The 14,333-nt window shown below is 49.3% G+C and overlaps 1 protein-coding gene across 1 annotated transcript; it reads left to right on the forward strand.

Moving 5' to 3' along the window:
- Positions 1-13,134: 13,134 nt before the first annotated feature.
- Positions 13,135-14,031, forward strand: SPRY4 (sprouty RTK signaling antagonist 4; the record flags this gene model as incomplete). The annotated part of the gene is made up of 1 exon (XM_082291671.1): positions 13,135-14,031. The coding sequence occupies one exon, from the start codon at positions 13,135-13,137 to the stop codon at positions 14,029-14,031; it is 897 nt and encodes a 298-aa protein (XP_082147797.1).
- Positions 14,032-14,333: the final 302 nt, after the last annotated feature.

Genomic DNA, 14,333 nt, shown 5'->3' on the forward strand with positions numbered 1-14,333 from the left:
GAACGCCGAGCGGCCCAAGATGTAAGACAGAACATGGCTCCACATTCCGAGCGCCTCTGAAGCCCGAGTTACGCGTTCCCCAGGGGGTTGCACTTTCACTTTCCTAAATTGCCTGCATATTTGCTTTTTTCTGATGGCAGATTAGGAACCATGCATTTCCTTAAACCGCCAGCTTTGGGCCAAGACACACACGCCCTGCCTGGAGCTCTGCCAGCCCACACAGCAGAGGCAGAGCTGGAGAACCACGTTCCAGTGCGAGCTGCTCCGAGGGGAGCCCGGCAGCCGGTGACTGCCGGGCACTCACACAGACCCAGCTCTCCCGGGCCAGGCAGGCTGTTCCCAGGATGTACAAGAACTAAATTAAAGAACTTTAAAGGCAATGCAAGTGTGGCAGCGCCACAATTCATCCTAGGGAAGAAATCACTATCAAAAATCTGCAGCCATTTCAGGGTTTAAACGGGCATGAAATGAGCGAGCAATTAATTTCCTGCACAAGGAAGGAGTGCAGAGTTCAGTATCAGCAGCACTGCCAACATGTATAAACTTATTACATGTCCTGGGATAAGTGGTACTTCCCTTAAAGCCTCAGCTTCCAGAATCCCACGGTGATAGCACAGTGCTCCTCCCTGGCACTGCAGCAGCCCCAGAGCCCTCACAAGGAGCCTCCTCCCCACAGGCACGACCTGCTTTTTACAGCGGCATGAGGAGATTTGGGAAGCAGACAGAGCACCAGCAGAGGTGGGGAGACACCATCCCTCATCCCTCCCCTGCTCATCCCAGCGCAGCAGCACAGGCATCATCGGCTCCTCCTGTTTGCAGAGGGACTCCACAGGAGCCAGGAAGCCCCAGAGTGCCGAGCATCCACCACCCTCACGCTGGGCTTTTGCCTCAGTGACCCCCAGCTCAGCTTCTGGATCCTGACCCAGAGCCAGAGCAGAGCCCGCTGGTACAGACGGGAACGGCAGCTTGGAGGAATCCACACACAGTTCCAAATCCACACACAATTCCAAACGCAAAGCCTTGCATGCCTGAGCACAGCAGCCAGGCTAAGATCTAGCAAGAAACACCTTTGTCCATAGGGGAGAATTAGTCAAATAATGTTTACAATACATCTTAAGGAAGAGGAGAATTAGCTCCGAGATTTACAGTCTTGTAATTCTCTGCCAGAAAAGGTTTCATCAATCCACAGCCATACCAGCAATATTCCCAGTTTTCTCTCCCTAGAACCACACAGCCAGACCCCATTTCCGCCTCGCCCCTTCACACATGGATAATAATTTTTGTTTCCTCTTTTCAGTTTATTGCTGGGGGGTTTCAGGAGGGCAGGGGCTGGCAGGGCTGAGCCTGGGGCTGGCTGCGGGATTACAGCCTCGGCCAGCACAGAGCAGCTCTGCCGTCACCTGCCGGGGGCTCCTGGGGAGATGCTCAGCGCAGTGCAACAAAGGACTTCCCCCGGGTATTGTGCCCGTGGCCCTGGAACACAGAACTCGGCATTCAGAGATAAAAGCCTTGAATTCAGAAGCGCTTGACTCTCCCACTGCTGCAACGTTACAGAAACTGGCAGCACTCAAATCAAGGTGCAGAATTTATCCCCTACCAATGGTGTAAAATGATGGGATCAGAGATTTTTGTGCTCAGGAATTTGAGTCTCTCAGCTTCGGGCTGGTTTCCAGCACTAAATACAGCACGACGATTTTTTTTTTTTTTCATTTTTTCTTCTATACAAGCTTTTTTAAAATCTCATTTTCTTCCATTATCTCTTTATTTGCCAATTTCCAAAATCACAGACATCAAATTTCCCTGCCTGCCTGTCCTTCCAGCAGCATTTCACTGCAAAGAACACAACCACTAACAAAGCAACACTTTCACCAACCACCTTCTCTTTATTTTCAGAAACACCCATCTGATAGGTCTGAAGACCAGTAATATTTTATGCAACCCTCTGGAAAAGCTGTTTTTTAGGGCGTCCCCATCTTCTGTCCCTTCCTTGTTAAATTGCACTTGCCCGTGACCCATAACACGGCTCCCACTCAGAAACGTCTCTGTCCTCAGAGACAAACACAAGTAAGTAAATGATCAGCCTCAGAGCACAGCTCTTGGGGGGAAAAATCTTCTCTGGAGAAAGAAATCTCCCTTGTTTTGTATCTGCGGCAACATACGTTGTTTGTATTAGCACTAAATAAATAAATAATGGGAGATTTTTCAGTGTTGTGCAAGCTTTGAAATATACACGCCATAAATACGGCAGGAAATGAGCAGGGCCTTGGTTTGTACTCTGCAGATGACTCTTCACAGATATTAAAATACATCATTAATGCATTTTCAGGAAAGCAACCTGTCTGGGAGGCTCCTGGGGGACCGCACGCCCCGAGGCTCCACCTGCAGCCGCTTCCGCGCCAGCTGGGAGCGGATTCTGCCTTTGCCGAACGGAACTGAAGCACGGAAGGACATTTCAGAGCTCTCGGCACACGCTTCGGGAAGGGCTTTCAGGGAAGCCCGACACGGAACAGGAGAACAGCAGCGCTTTGCTAAGGATGGTTGGAAAGTCCGGCTCCGAGGAGCTGCGGAGCGCGGGGAGAGGTTCCCCAGGACGCCCCAAAAGCTGAACAGGGGCAGAACTGCAGAGCTGAGAGCAGCACATCAATGGCCTCACGTCCATGGAACGGGAGCAGCTGCTGGCGCTCGGTGGGTGCGGGTAACCTGCGCAGCTCTGTCCCACCTCCTCTCCTCCTCAGGAGATAAGAGCCATAGAATAAACCCACAGGTTGCACATACAACACGCAGTGGGGTTTGTGCTCGCATTTCCACCCAGATACTGCCACGAGCCGCCAGGCACAGGGGACGGACACGGGTGTGTGACGATGCTGCAGTGAAAGGAGCGAGCCACAGCTCTCAGCACCGGCAAACGAAGCCGGGCGCTAAAGGAGAACCATCCTTTCATTCATGCTCACACACCCCAAAACCGGGGATCGCCGGAACCTCCAGCCGAACGTGCCCCTGTCCCCCGCCCCCCACTCCCGGCGAGAAGCGCTCCCCGCGCTGCTGCCCCTCGCCCCGCTCCCGGCGGGATGCGGCCGCCCAGGGGGGCGGCTGGGGATGCCCGAGGGGCCGGGGCACCCTCCCGGCTGCTCCCCGGGATCGGGCCCGCAAAGGAGGGGCTCGGCGGTGCCCCCCCGGCGGTCGGGAGCGCGGTGCCCCCCACCCCCGCCGTTACCTCCAGCCCCGGGCGGGGGGCGCGGTGCATGCGCAGCTGCCGCTGCCCTTCATTCATAAAAAAAAAAAAAAAAAAAAAAAAAAAAAAAAAAAAGGGGGGGGGGAAAAAACCCGGGAGCCGCATCCGCGTTCCCCTCCAGCCCCCATTCATAAAAGGCAGCGGAGCATGCGCGGTACCGCCGCGGTGCCCACCCATTCATAGAGTCGGGCGGCCGCGCATGCGCAGGAGCGGCCGCTGCCCTCCCATTCATAAAATAGCCATTTTCCCAGGCAGGCGGGTGCAGCGCCGCGGCCGCCGCTGACAGCGCCGCGCTCGCAGGTCCCTGCCCGCAGCTCCAGCCGCTCCTGCCAGGATTCTCCCAGGTCCGGCCCCCTCGTCCGCCTCGCATTTGGGATTAACTCGCCTATGGAGAGATGGTCTTAGCTGAATTATTTAAAGTAAGTACGAGATCGGCGCTTGCGAGCAATTGTTAAATGTTTTAAGTAGAAAAAGCCAAGCCTGCTCCCCGAGGGAAAATCCTGCGCTCGTTCTAGATGTGTTCGGCTGCTCCTTACAGATCACTGATCAGGAGCATATTTCTGGCTATGACTTTTCTAACAGTGATTAGCTATAATTATATACAGGGGAGAGCTGCCTGGTGCTTCCCAGCCTGAAGGAGACTTGGCATTCTGGAGAAATATCCTGTTTCTTGCAGAATTTCCATTTGTGTCCCTGCGTCTCTGATTTATACCTCTTTTCTGCGTTCTCCCATCAACATCTGCATTTGCTGTACATATATGGCAGGCAGGTTTCAGCACACTTGGGTCGGGTTTGTTTGCAGGCTTTTACAGCAGAATAAGGCGCTTTTTTCTGCTGATGGGATGTCTTCTCCTTCATCCCTTCTTCCATCCCCAAAAAGGAGCATAAATACACGGTCACCTGGGCTGACAAGTCAGAATTGGGTATTTCTTGCTTGGGAATGGATTATCCTCGTTTCCTCTCTTTTCCAAAGCCCTGTCTTGTGAGTGTCAAGTAGTTTTTAGCTGTCTCCATAATAGGACACTTCAGAAATCAGCCACTCGTGTGTCAGACCCTTCCTGCATGACCCTTGCTCTTCAGCATTTTATTTCATACAAGTCTTTTTTTCGTTTTTTTGGCCTCAGTGCCTTATTCCATCAGTGTTCTCTTCCCTGTCTTGCTGTACACTTGTTTTAAATCCGGATGGATGATGTATTTTAAAGGCTAGATGAGTAATAAAAATGTGTACCTGGAATAACTTCATCTGATATATGAAATATTTTATATATGGAGGAAAAACCTGTGCTGGCTGCTCCTCTCTACCAACTGCGTAGCAAAGATAAGCCAGGATTTTATTTTCTGGTACCAGTCCTGGCGTCACAGGAGAAAGACAAGCCTGGAGACGACATGTTCTGAAAATTCATTATCAGGAGGGGAATGGAAAAAGCAGAAAGGGGCACATAAAAGACACAAAGGTCTTAGAGGAAAGCAGGACTGGGAATGCAGAGCTTGGAAATGGCAGTGCAAAGGAATATCACGGGGGGAAAAGGCTTCCCTCTTTTACCTCCAGTTACCAAGGGTCTGATTTCTTCATTTAAACCTTTCCTAGCCCCAAGTTTTTCTTTTAAAAATGAAGGGGAGAAAGAAAGAGAAAAGGAAAAGCACCCCTGCATTATCCAGAGTGGAAAAGGCACGTTCTAGATTCTTTAAAACTTCTCCAGCTGATGCCTTTTCTCCATACCATGCCAAGGGGACAGCATGGCAAGGAATTGCTGTTTAATTGGCTAAAGAGAAGCGCAGCTTTCCCAATATTAAAGCTTCCCCTCTCTGCCTTTATTTTGGGTTAAAGAATAAAGCTCCAATTTGTGCACGGAATCACAATGATCCTGATGACTGGCTTCCCCCTTGTCCATATAAAAATGAATGATAGCAGGAGGAGGGGTTGCTCTCAGTTATTGGAACCCCACTGGGGATGTCTCGTTGATAAATGTGCCCTTTTCCATGGGCTACTGTGTTTTCCCTTGCTGGAAGGGACTCTATATTGGGATTATAAAATTAAAAGGACCATTTCTGAATACTGCAGTCCTTTTGAAATTCTCCATGAGGTATGTGCAGGGGAGAAATTATTTGTTCTCCTGAAACAGCAAAACAAAAGCTGTTTTCTTGGAATCATGACTAATTCCCAAACCATACTGGGAAGTGCAACATCTCAAAAAGCAATTCCTACCCCCCCCCCCCCCCGCCCCCAAAAAGAAATTCTGCTATCAGACTTCGGTGAAATAAAATTCACATCCCTTACAACACTACAGCAATAATTAATAACCAGTTCTGACAGTTTTCGTAAAATTAAATGTGAAAGAAAGGAATTCATTCATCATATTGCTATACAACTTTCCAGCTTCAGCCCAGTAGTAAAAACTGTGTTTTTATAGGCAAACAGTTGCACAAGTGTTGTTTTTTATCCTTTTTAAATGCAATACAATATATTTCCTCAAGAAAAATCTAAAACCCTTCTAAATAGGTTATCATTTAGTACCATTAGCTTAATAGATCATATCTGAGCTTAGTTTTCTTCCCTTAAAATAAATGTTTCTGTCCAGTAAAAGGCTTTGACTGAGAAATTCGAGTCCCCAGAGATCTGAATGCTAGTGGGCCAAAATGTGCTTTATTCACTCGCACCATAGGAACAGACTTTAGCTGGACAGAGACAGCTTCTTGGAAGTCTACAGGTCTCATTTCCCAGCTCCTGAATTTCCACACTCTGGCAAGAATTTAGTGTCTCGTTTTAAAAATGGCAGGTTTCCCTAATAAGCTTTCTAATTTTTTTCCTCCCTTATTACTTGTAGAGAAGATTCTAGCTGCCCTTAGCTAGGTAAGGCTGCTAAGGAGGGGAACAAAAAGAATGAACAATGAATGAATCAATATTTTGTCAATATTAATACACACTTCAGGGAAAAAAGGCATTTTTTTCCTTTTTTTGAAGCATTTACAGCTCAACTCAAAATCCAAACAGCCTAACTCAGTCTTAATGAACTCCAACCTTATGAATTATTCTTAATCCCACATTAAAAACATGTGCTTGCTGCAAGGTCTCCTTTAACCACCTCTGAGTGTAGTCTTCCTCATTAAAAGCTTTAATTGAACCCTTTGGCTTGCAGCAAGGGTGTCCCTTGTCACTGCTGGCAGGCCTGGACAAGAGGATGTCCTTAATCCCAGACAAAGGCAGGGGCAGAATTTGTTCCCTTATCTCCAGCTCCTCCTCTGCTGGGCTTCAGGGAGCAAATCCTTTATTGATCACTTGGGTGGGAGTGACCCCTGCCCTGTCCCCTGAGCATCCCTGCCCTGTCCCTCAGCCCCCTGCCCTGCCCATGGCTCAGGTGCAGCTTTGCCCAGCACTTTTAGAGGAGCTCTTTAACGAAGCCACCAGAGGAGACAGACTGGCCGTGACAGATCGGATTTTGCACTGGTTACCATCGATTCTGAGCTGTGTTGCCTTGCACAGGCCTTGAAATGTATCTGCCCACCCTGGCATGATACTGCTTCGAAGTGTATTGCTTTCCATTATGATCATTTCTTGTATTAAGACTAAATATTCTAGTGCTTTTCTCGTTTTCTGCCTCCTGCACTGTATTTTCAGAAATTCGTGTGTCCTATACAGCAAAGAAAATAAACCAATTTCTGCAGTGCATTTACTGCAACTATTGCTGCCTCTGTGTCAGTGTTCATGAGTGACTGTCACAACTCTTACAGAGACTAATTCAGCTTTTGCATTGATAATGGACTCATAGAATGGTTTGGGATGGAAGGGACCTTAAAACCCATCCAGTGCCACCCCTGCCATGGCAGGGACACCTCCCACTGTCCCAGGCTGCTCCAGCCCCAATGTCCGGCCTGGCCTTGGGCACTGCCAGGGATCCAGGGGCAGCCCCAGCTGCTCTGGGCACCCTGTGCCAGGGCCTGCCCACCCTCCCGGGGAACAATTCCTTCCTAAAATTTAATCCAGGTCCAATCTCAGTAATAAAGAGAAGGTGTGATCCCTCTGTAGGTGCCAAGATTCAGAGCTGTCTGGTCTGACCCAAAGCAGATCCCCAGAGGAGCAGCTCAGGTCTTACCCCATCCCATGCAGGGCTCAGCCTTTCATCAATCCATGGCAATTTCTCCATCCTTTCTTCACAAAAGCTTGTGATGCTTCAGTAGTTGGAAAATTCTTGGAAACCTGTGATTGAAAATTCATGTTGAAATACCAAATTCACTTTATTCTGCTTATGGTTGGACTTGATGATCTTAAAGATCTTTTCCAACCTTAACAATTCTGTGCTAAGAAGGTACCTTTTGTGCACCAGTGCTCTCCATGCCCTCAGCACCACTATAATTTATATATAACCTATAACCACTTTAATTTATGAGATAAATTATATATATAATGGTCCTAGAGCTGGCCAGCAGCCCCTGGCAAAGGGCAGCACAGTACCACTGGCAGGTCCAGCAGCTCCCTGATGTTACAGGGCACAGTCCAGGATGCAGAACGGAGCCACCAGTGATGTCACAGGACATGGAGAGGACAATCCAGTGCCACCAACCCCAGGAGAAATCTTGGTTTGCTGAGGCAAACAGCTTTTCCTGCCGCTGGTGCTGTCAGACACAACAGAAGGGACAGGCTGCTCATGAGGTGTAATTAAGGTGTAATTAATTAGAAAGAGATGAAGTGGCCCCTGATCTGGTGCATGCAGCTGACAAAGCACAGAAGGGTTTGGTGGCTGTGTCACCTCCCTGCCTGCCCCAGGGGCGTCTCTCAGCAAACACACCCCAAGGGCACATCTGGGGCTTTTTGGTGTTCTGTGACATTGGAGGTTCCCTTTAGACATTTCCATGGCAGCATCTTGTGTCCACAAAGGGTTGGGCAAAACTGTGGCACCTTGTGCCTGATGCAGGCTGCAGAGGAGGAGCTCATGGAAGCTTTTCCCATTTTCCTGCTGACTGCCCTGGGGATGTGTCAGTCCCAGGTTGCCCAGGATTGCTTCCACATGGGACCCACCTCTGGACTTAAGTCCTTTATTCACATTATTCTTTTATTACCACAAACATCTTGGATGTTGTTAAACACGTGAGAAAGAACTTATTAAGGTTATTAACCAATGGGTGACTCTGACAGTTATGGACATTATGTATTTCTGCACTCGCTGCGTGTTTAAGTCAAGATCCATTTTGTTTTTCACTAACTGGAAGATTTTTGTCCAACTGAACTCTGAAAATAAAGATACTGGAACCTTATTATTTCAAAACTTGCTCTGAAGACATTAATGAGAATGAGCTTTCCTGAGGGTTTATGTGACTTTCGCATGGAATTGCCTACAAGAATGTAGCTTTCTCTAAAATCATGTAGGCAAGTCCAAAATCCTCTTAAAACATAAAGTGCCTTTTGTTTTAATTTCATCTGATTTCAAAATCCTACAAAACTTCTGGGTCAGCAATAATGCCAAAACTCTACAATAACAGTTGGTTTCCTACAACTCTAGGACTTGCAATTACCCAGTACAACAGTAATTTTAAATTGGCCATATCTTGATGAAGAGAAGGAACAAACACTGCAACACGTGTATGAACTTGACTTTTGAGTCCAATTTTACTCCCTTGGAAGGAAGTATATTTTGCCTTGAAAATTGTATGTGGTGAATGACTGTACAGTCATGGGGGAAGAGAAATTTTTCTCTACATGGGAGTTTGCTGACACGTCTGCCTTGAAAAGAACTTCATTGTTTGCCTCTAAAGAATGAAAAATTCCCTATGTGAGAACATGGTTGTGAATTTTTCTTCCTGTTGTCTACTTTAAGAAAATTATCTGTACAGTTGCAACCAGTGCATTTGTGCCTGTGTTAATGCTGTAATATATCTGTAATTACCTATGATCAAAAATTAATTAATTTTGTGTGCTGTATGGTTTTTTTTCCTCAATTGAAATGCCATTTACAGTCAGGATCAGTGCAGTGGACAACAAAGGTTACATCCCTCAGCTCTTGTCATCTTTCAAGGTCTAAAGTTTTGCCAGGTTACCCCAAACATTCATTTTGATTTGGGATCTGGTTGGGATAAGCTTTATAAATGCAGTTTATAGGATACCAGTGTTGGTGCTCAAGGCAATGTTATCCTTGCCAGCAAACAGCCCACGTGTGTGGTGGGTTTTGGGGGGGAGGTGGAGGAAATGCTGCCCTGCCTCTGGGTACACATCAACCAGCAAAGGTCAGGTTGTTGTGTCTTGGAGGATGACCCAGGGAAGTCACAAGGACCCATCAGGTATCCAGGCAGGCGCATCTCAGCCTGTGACACTCCACAGGAGCACTCTGCCTTCTTGATATCCTTCTGCTCCAGCACAAATCCTTAACCTGAGGACTCCACTGGATTCCTCTGTGCCAGCACAGGTGGGGCTCTCTATGCCCGCAGAGCTGCCCAGGGCCCTTCCCTGAAACCTCCCCTGTCCTGGGATACAGACATGGAGCACAAGCAGCTGAGGGAAAGGTGCTCACAGCACAATGACAAAAACTGGAGCAACTCCACCATGAAATACTGCCATGGTTGTGATCCATGGGGAGAGGAGCCTCCTGGCAGGATGAACAGCACCCAGCTCACTCTGAGTTCAGCACTCGAGGTGTTTGACCTGGATCTGTCACCAGTGCTCTCACTGCACTGCTGGAACTTCTGGTGACAAGGCCAGCAGCAGCAGTGTGGTCATGGTCCTTGGAAAATTCCATAAGTATCAGAAATATTTGTCTGTTAAGAGTGGCAAGAAAGGGAAGAGCAGTCAACTGTGGAAACCCTCTGCTCAGGAGAGAGAGGGCAGGGCAGGAGGTGAAGGACCATATGTCCAAGCACCAAAACCTGTCAGGCTGCACATCTTTGGTGGTTTAAAGGTGATCTTCAGCCAGAGAGATGTTGTGTCCAGAACAGGGGTCTGGGAACTGGGAGAGCTGGGTCTTACTTGGCTGTTTTCCCTCCAGAGGTTTTATCCAAGCAGATCCTGTGCCCAGATACCTGCAGGGTCTGAGTTCACCTTGTCAGGCTTCCCTTCCCCTTGTCTTGCAGAAATAGTTTGTCTATTAAAAAGACAATTTGAAACTGTATTACAGGGAAAAAAGAGGATGAAAAGCTTCCATCATTAACTCTCCTGAAGTGTGGTGTTTAGCCCAGGGTCCATCTCTTTTCTGTGGTAATTAACTGAAATCTTGATTAGCATTATCTCAGATAAGCCATCTTTAACACCTGCCTGCATGAGGCCCCGTCTGTGCACGGGAGCTTGGGTGTTTTAGGGGCAGCCTGGCTCTAATCCTTCCCCAAACTGATCTGCTGACACCACTTCCGTGCCATGGCATCACTGGCCCTGCAGCGTGGCAGACTGGGCCACTGCAGAGTTAAAGCCCAAGTGCCACCTCCAGGGGCTCTCACACGGTGCCACCATCGATGCAGAACCCCCTGGATGTGCCACCCTGGGGCAGAGGTGCCGTGCTGGGAACAGGCAGCACCAGGGCACTGCCCGGGCTGAGCAGCTCTGTTCCACAACCGTGCTGGCACCTTAAAATAAATGGTGCTCCATGGATCCAGTGGAAATCCGGTAAATGAAGCAGATTCCTGAGAGCTGGTAACAAGTGGGAGTGAGCAGAGAGCCCTGGAGAGGCCACGAGGGCAGTGCTGGCAGGGCCGAGGAGGAGCAGCCAGGCTGCTCTGCCACCTGCAGCGCTGCCACCATTTCCTCCAGCTACCTTCCATCTAAGATCAGCTCTGCTGCACTTACTCTTGGCAACCAAAACAGCTGCATCTCTCTCCTTAAAAAAAAACAACCCCAAAAAAACCCAGTGGAATCAAAGTCTCCTTGCAAGTGTAACACACAGCCGATACAGAACTGATGATTTTGCTAAACTCTGACTTGAAGCAAATACTTTTTATATCATGACACTGGATTCTGATGCACAAAAGAAAATCAAGTTCTTTTCCCTCTGCATGCCCCACAGTTGTCAGAATCATTGGTTCTCTTTGTTTTTTACATACAGTAACTAGGAATAGATGCTTTATAAACTCTCTTGTTCCTCCAGTCAGGATGTCAACGAGCTATGAATAATGAAATAAAAAAAAATTCCAAATGAATGGCTAAGGCCCAGCAGAGAATTTTAGCTGGGGAAGAGAAGCAGCATAAGGGCTGCATGACAATAATCATCATTACTGCTAATAAAGCATTTCTTCCTGCTGGTGGGGTGCAGGGGACAAAGGGGGCCCGGCAGGCCAGACGCGGTGCTGGACCCGGCATGTGCCATCCTGCCCACGCCCGCCCTCCCTCCTCCTGATCCCGGGGGAGCTGGCACATTTCCAACCCCAAAGGCCAAATGATCCATCAAAGCAACGATTTACAAATATAAGAGTGGACTCTGGTGGCATTTTTCAGGGGGTAAAAATGGGCTTCCCCTTCTCCTTCCAAAAGTGCGGAATCTGTTCATGCTCTGATTTTTGAGGTGCTGTGTTAATTTTAGGGGGAGGTGTGCTCTTGCAGAAGTGCACACACATTTACACACACACTTCTCGTGCATTATTTGGTTGTAGTTGGCTGCAGTTTTTTCCTGACTTTTTCCCACTGCTGTGATATTAAAGTCATAGAATCACAGAATCATTTAGGTTGGAAAAGACCTTTAGGATCATCGAGTCCAGCTGTTAAACCAGCGCTGCCAAGTCCAAATCTTTCACGCCGTTGGAGAAGGTTAATTTGTTTGTTGAACACAAAAAACTGGCAATGCCTTAAGCTGTTCACTACTTCCTTTTTCTTGATACCAGCAGCTTTTCCCCTCCTGGACCGAAGCTTTACTCACCCCTTCTTTCAACTGATCTCCAGCATTATATTATTTATGAATAAAGGTCACCCCGTGAGGAAATGGCACATCTACTAGAAAACAATGTGCACTTTCTAAATTTGAACTGAGTCGTTTCCGTTCTTTGATTTAAGTTTAGTTACTTCCTGTGGTTTCTTGTCCTACGCCACTGCTGAATCTTTGGATTGACTCCAGGATAAATTGCACTCTTTCAATGAAATTAGAAACTGCGGCAATGACGGCTCAGCCAGAGCGGCTGGTAAACAGCACTTCAGCTAAATATTAGTGCACTTAGTGGGCTGCACAAGTGTCTCATTACCTGTGTGAGGTGATGGATCCAGCCTGAGCCACGTGGGTGCTCTCCTGGGAGCTGCACCCTTGGCTCCCACCCTGGTGTGGCACCAGACAAGGTGCTGAGCGAGCACTTCCAGCTCCCACGGGAGGATAAAGGAGCCTTTGGAACCAGCGGCTCCCCATGGAGAGGGGATGCTTCCGCACCGAAATCAAGGCATCCTCCCACAGGCAGATCCTTGGTTAGCAAGGACGGGTGCTCAGCCCCATGCTCAGAAGCACCTTTGTACCAGGCCAGTGCTTCCACGAGCCACAGTCCTGCATCAGGTTTTGTAGGGATTGGGATCAATTGGGAAAAGCCTCCAAAGTTTAGATGGGTCATTTCAGGCAGTTTGCTGACAAAACCACATGTGAATATGCACCACAGCCGCAAGATGTACCTTCCCTCAGTAAAAACATGAGTGGCTCTTCAGGAGCCTGCAGTGACTGCAGCCCCCCCAGGACTGGAGGAGCTGTAGATGGCCAAGGTCAGGGAGAGGGACACGGTAGCAAAGGAGGAGTGAGGCACTTTGTACCTGAGTGTTCTGCCACCCTTGGACAGAAGTTTACCTTATAAGACCTTCAGCATAATAGCCAGCCTCAGTAAGGAGCCCTGTTGGGCTGGGCTTGCAGGATACCTCAATAATGATGCCCTCTCTCTCTCTCCCCCACCCCTGTTCTTTCTCCTTCCCTTCCCCCAGGACACTTAAGCACAGATTTTGCCCCACTAGTCAGACTGCTTTCTCAATGGAGCCCCGGATTCCCCACAACATCACCGTTGTCCCCAACTCTGTGATGGTGCAGCCCTTGCTGGACAGTCGGATCCCCTACGGGCGGCTGCAGCACCCGCTCACCATCCTGCCCATCGACCAGATGAAGACCACCCACATCGAGAACGACTACACCGACAACCCCAGCGCCTCCCAGCCACCAGCCCAGAAGCGTCCCCGAGCCCCCCACGAACTGGCCTTGAGCAGCCAGCAGCACCCGCAGCGCTGCGAGCAGGATGTCACCCACCCCTGGATCTCCTTCAGCGGGCGCCCCAGCTCCATCAGCAGCAGCAGCAGCACATCCTCAGACCAAAGGCTCCTGGACCACATGGCCCCGGTGCCCGTGGCAGAGCAATCCTCCCCCCGCGCCGTTCGCATCCAGCCCAAGGTGATCAACTGCAAGCCCCTGGACCTGAAGGGCACCGTGTCTCAGGAGCTGGACAAGCACTTCCTGCTGTGCGAGGCCTGTGGGAAATGCAAGTGCAAGGAGTGTGCCCTGCCCCGGACTCTGCCGTCGTGCTGGGTGTGCAACCAGGAGTGTCTCTGCTCGGCGCAGAACCTGGTCAACTACTCCACCTGCATGTGCCTGGTCAAGGGCGTCTTCTACCACTGCACCAACGAGGACGACGAGGGCACGTGTGCCGACCACCCCTGCTCCTGCTCCCACTCCAACTGCTGCGCCCGCTGGTCCTTCATGAGCGCCCTGTCTCTGGTGCTGCCCTGCCTGCTCTGCTACCTGCCAGCCACCGGCTGCGTCAAGCTGTCCCAGAGATGCTACGACCAAGTGAGCCGGCCTGGATGCAGATGCAAAAACACAAACAGTGTCATTTGCAAGGCATTGCCTGAGAGCAAAGGGGCAGAAAAGCCCTTCTAATAGTTTGGGAGGACGGAGTGGGAGGATGCTCTGCGGAGCAGGGTGGTGTTGGCTCTTTTTAATAACCTGTGTTCTGAAGAGAGCGTTAGCCTCTTGCCTTCGGAGAAAGCAGAAGCAACTATTTCCACAAACTGAAGCACTTTGGGTTATTCAGGGTTTTTGGAACTGGTCACAGTTTAAATAAATGGGGCCAAAGGAGGAACGTTAATAATGCAGAGTGAAGGCTACAAACCCACGTACATCATGAAGTACAGCTGCTGAAAAACTCCCGCCTTGGACGGACGGCTGCTCACCAGGCCTGC

The sequence above is a fragment of the Coloeus monedula genome, assembly GCF_965178545.1.
Source record: "Coloeus monedula genome assembly, chromosome: 15".
Classification (NCBI taxonomy): domain Eukaryota; kingdom Metazoa; phylum Chordata; class Aves; order Passeriformes; family Corvidae; genus Coloeus; species Coloeus monedula.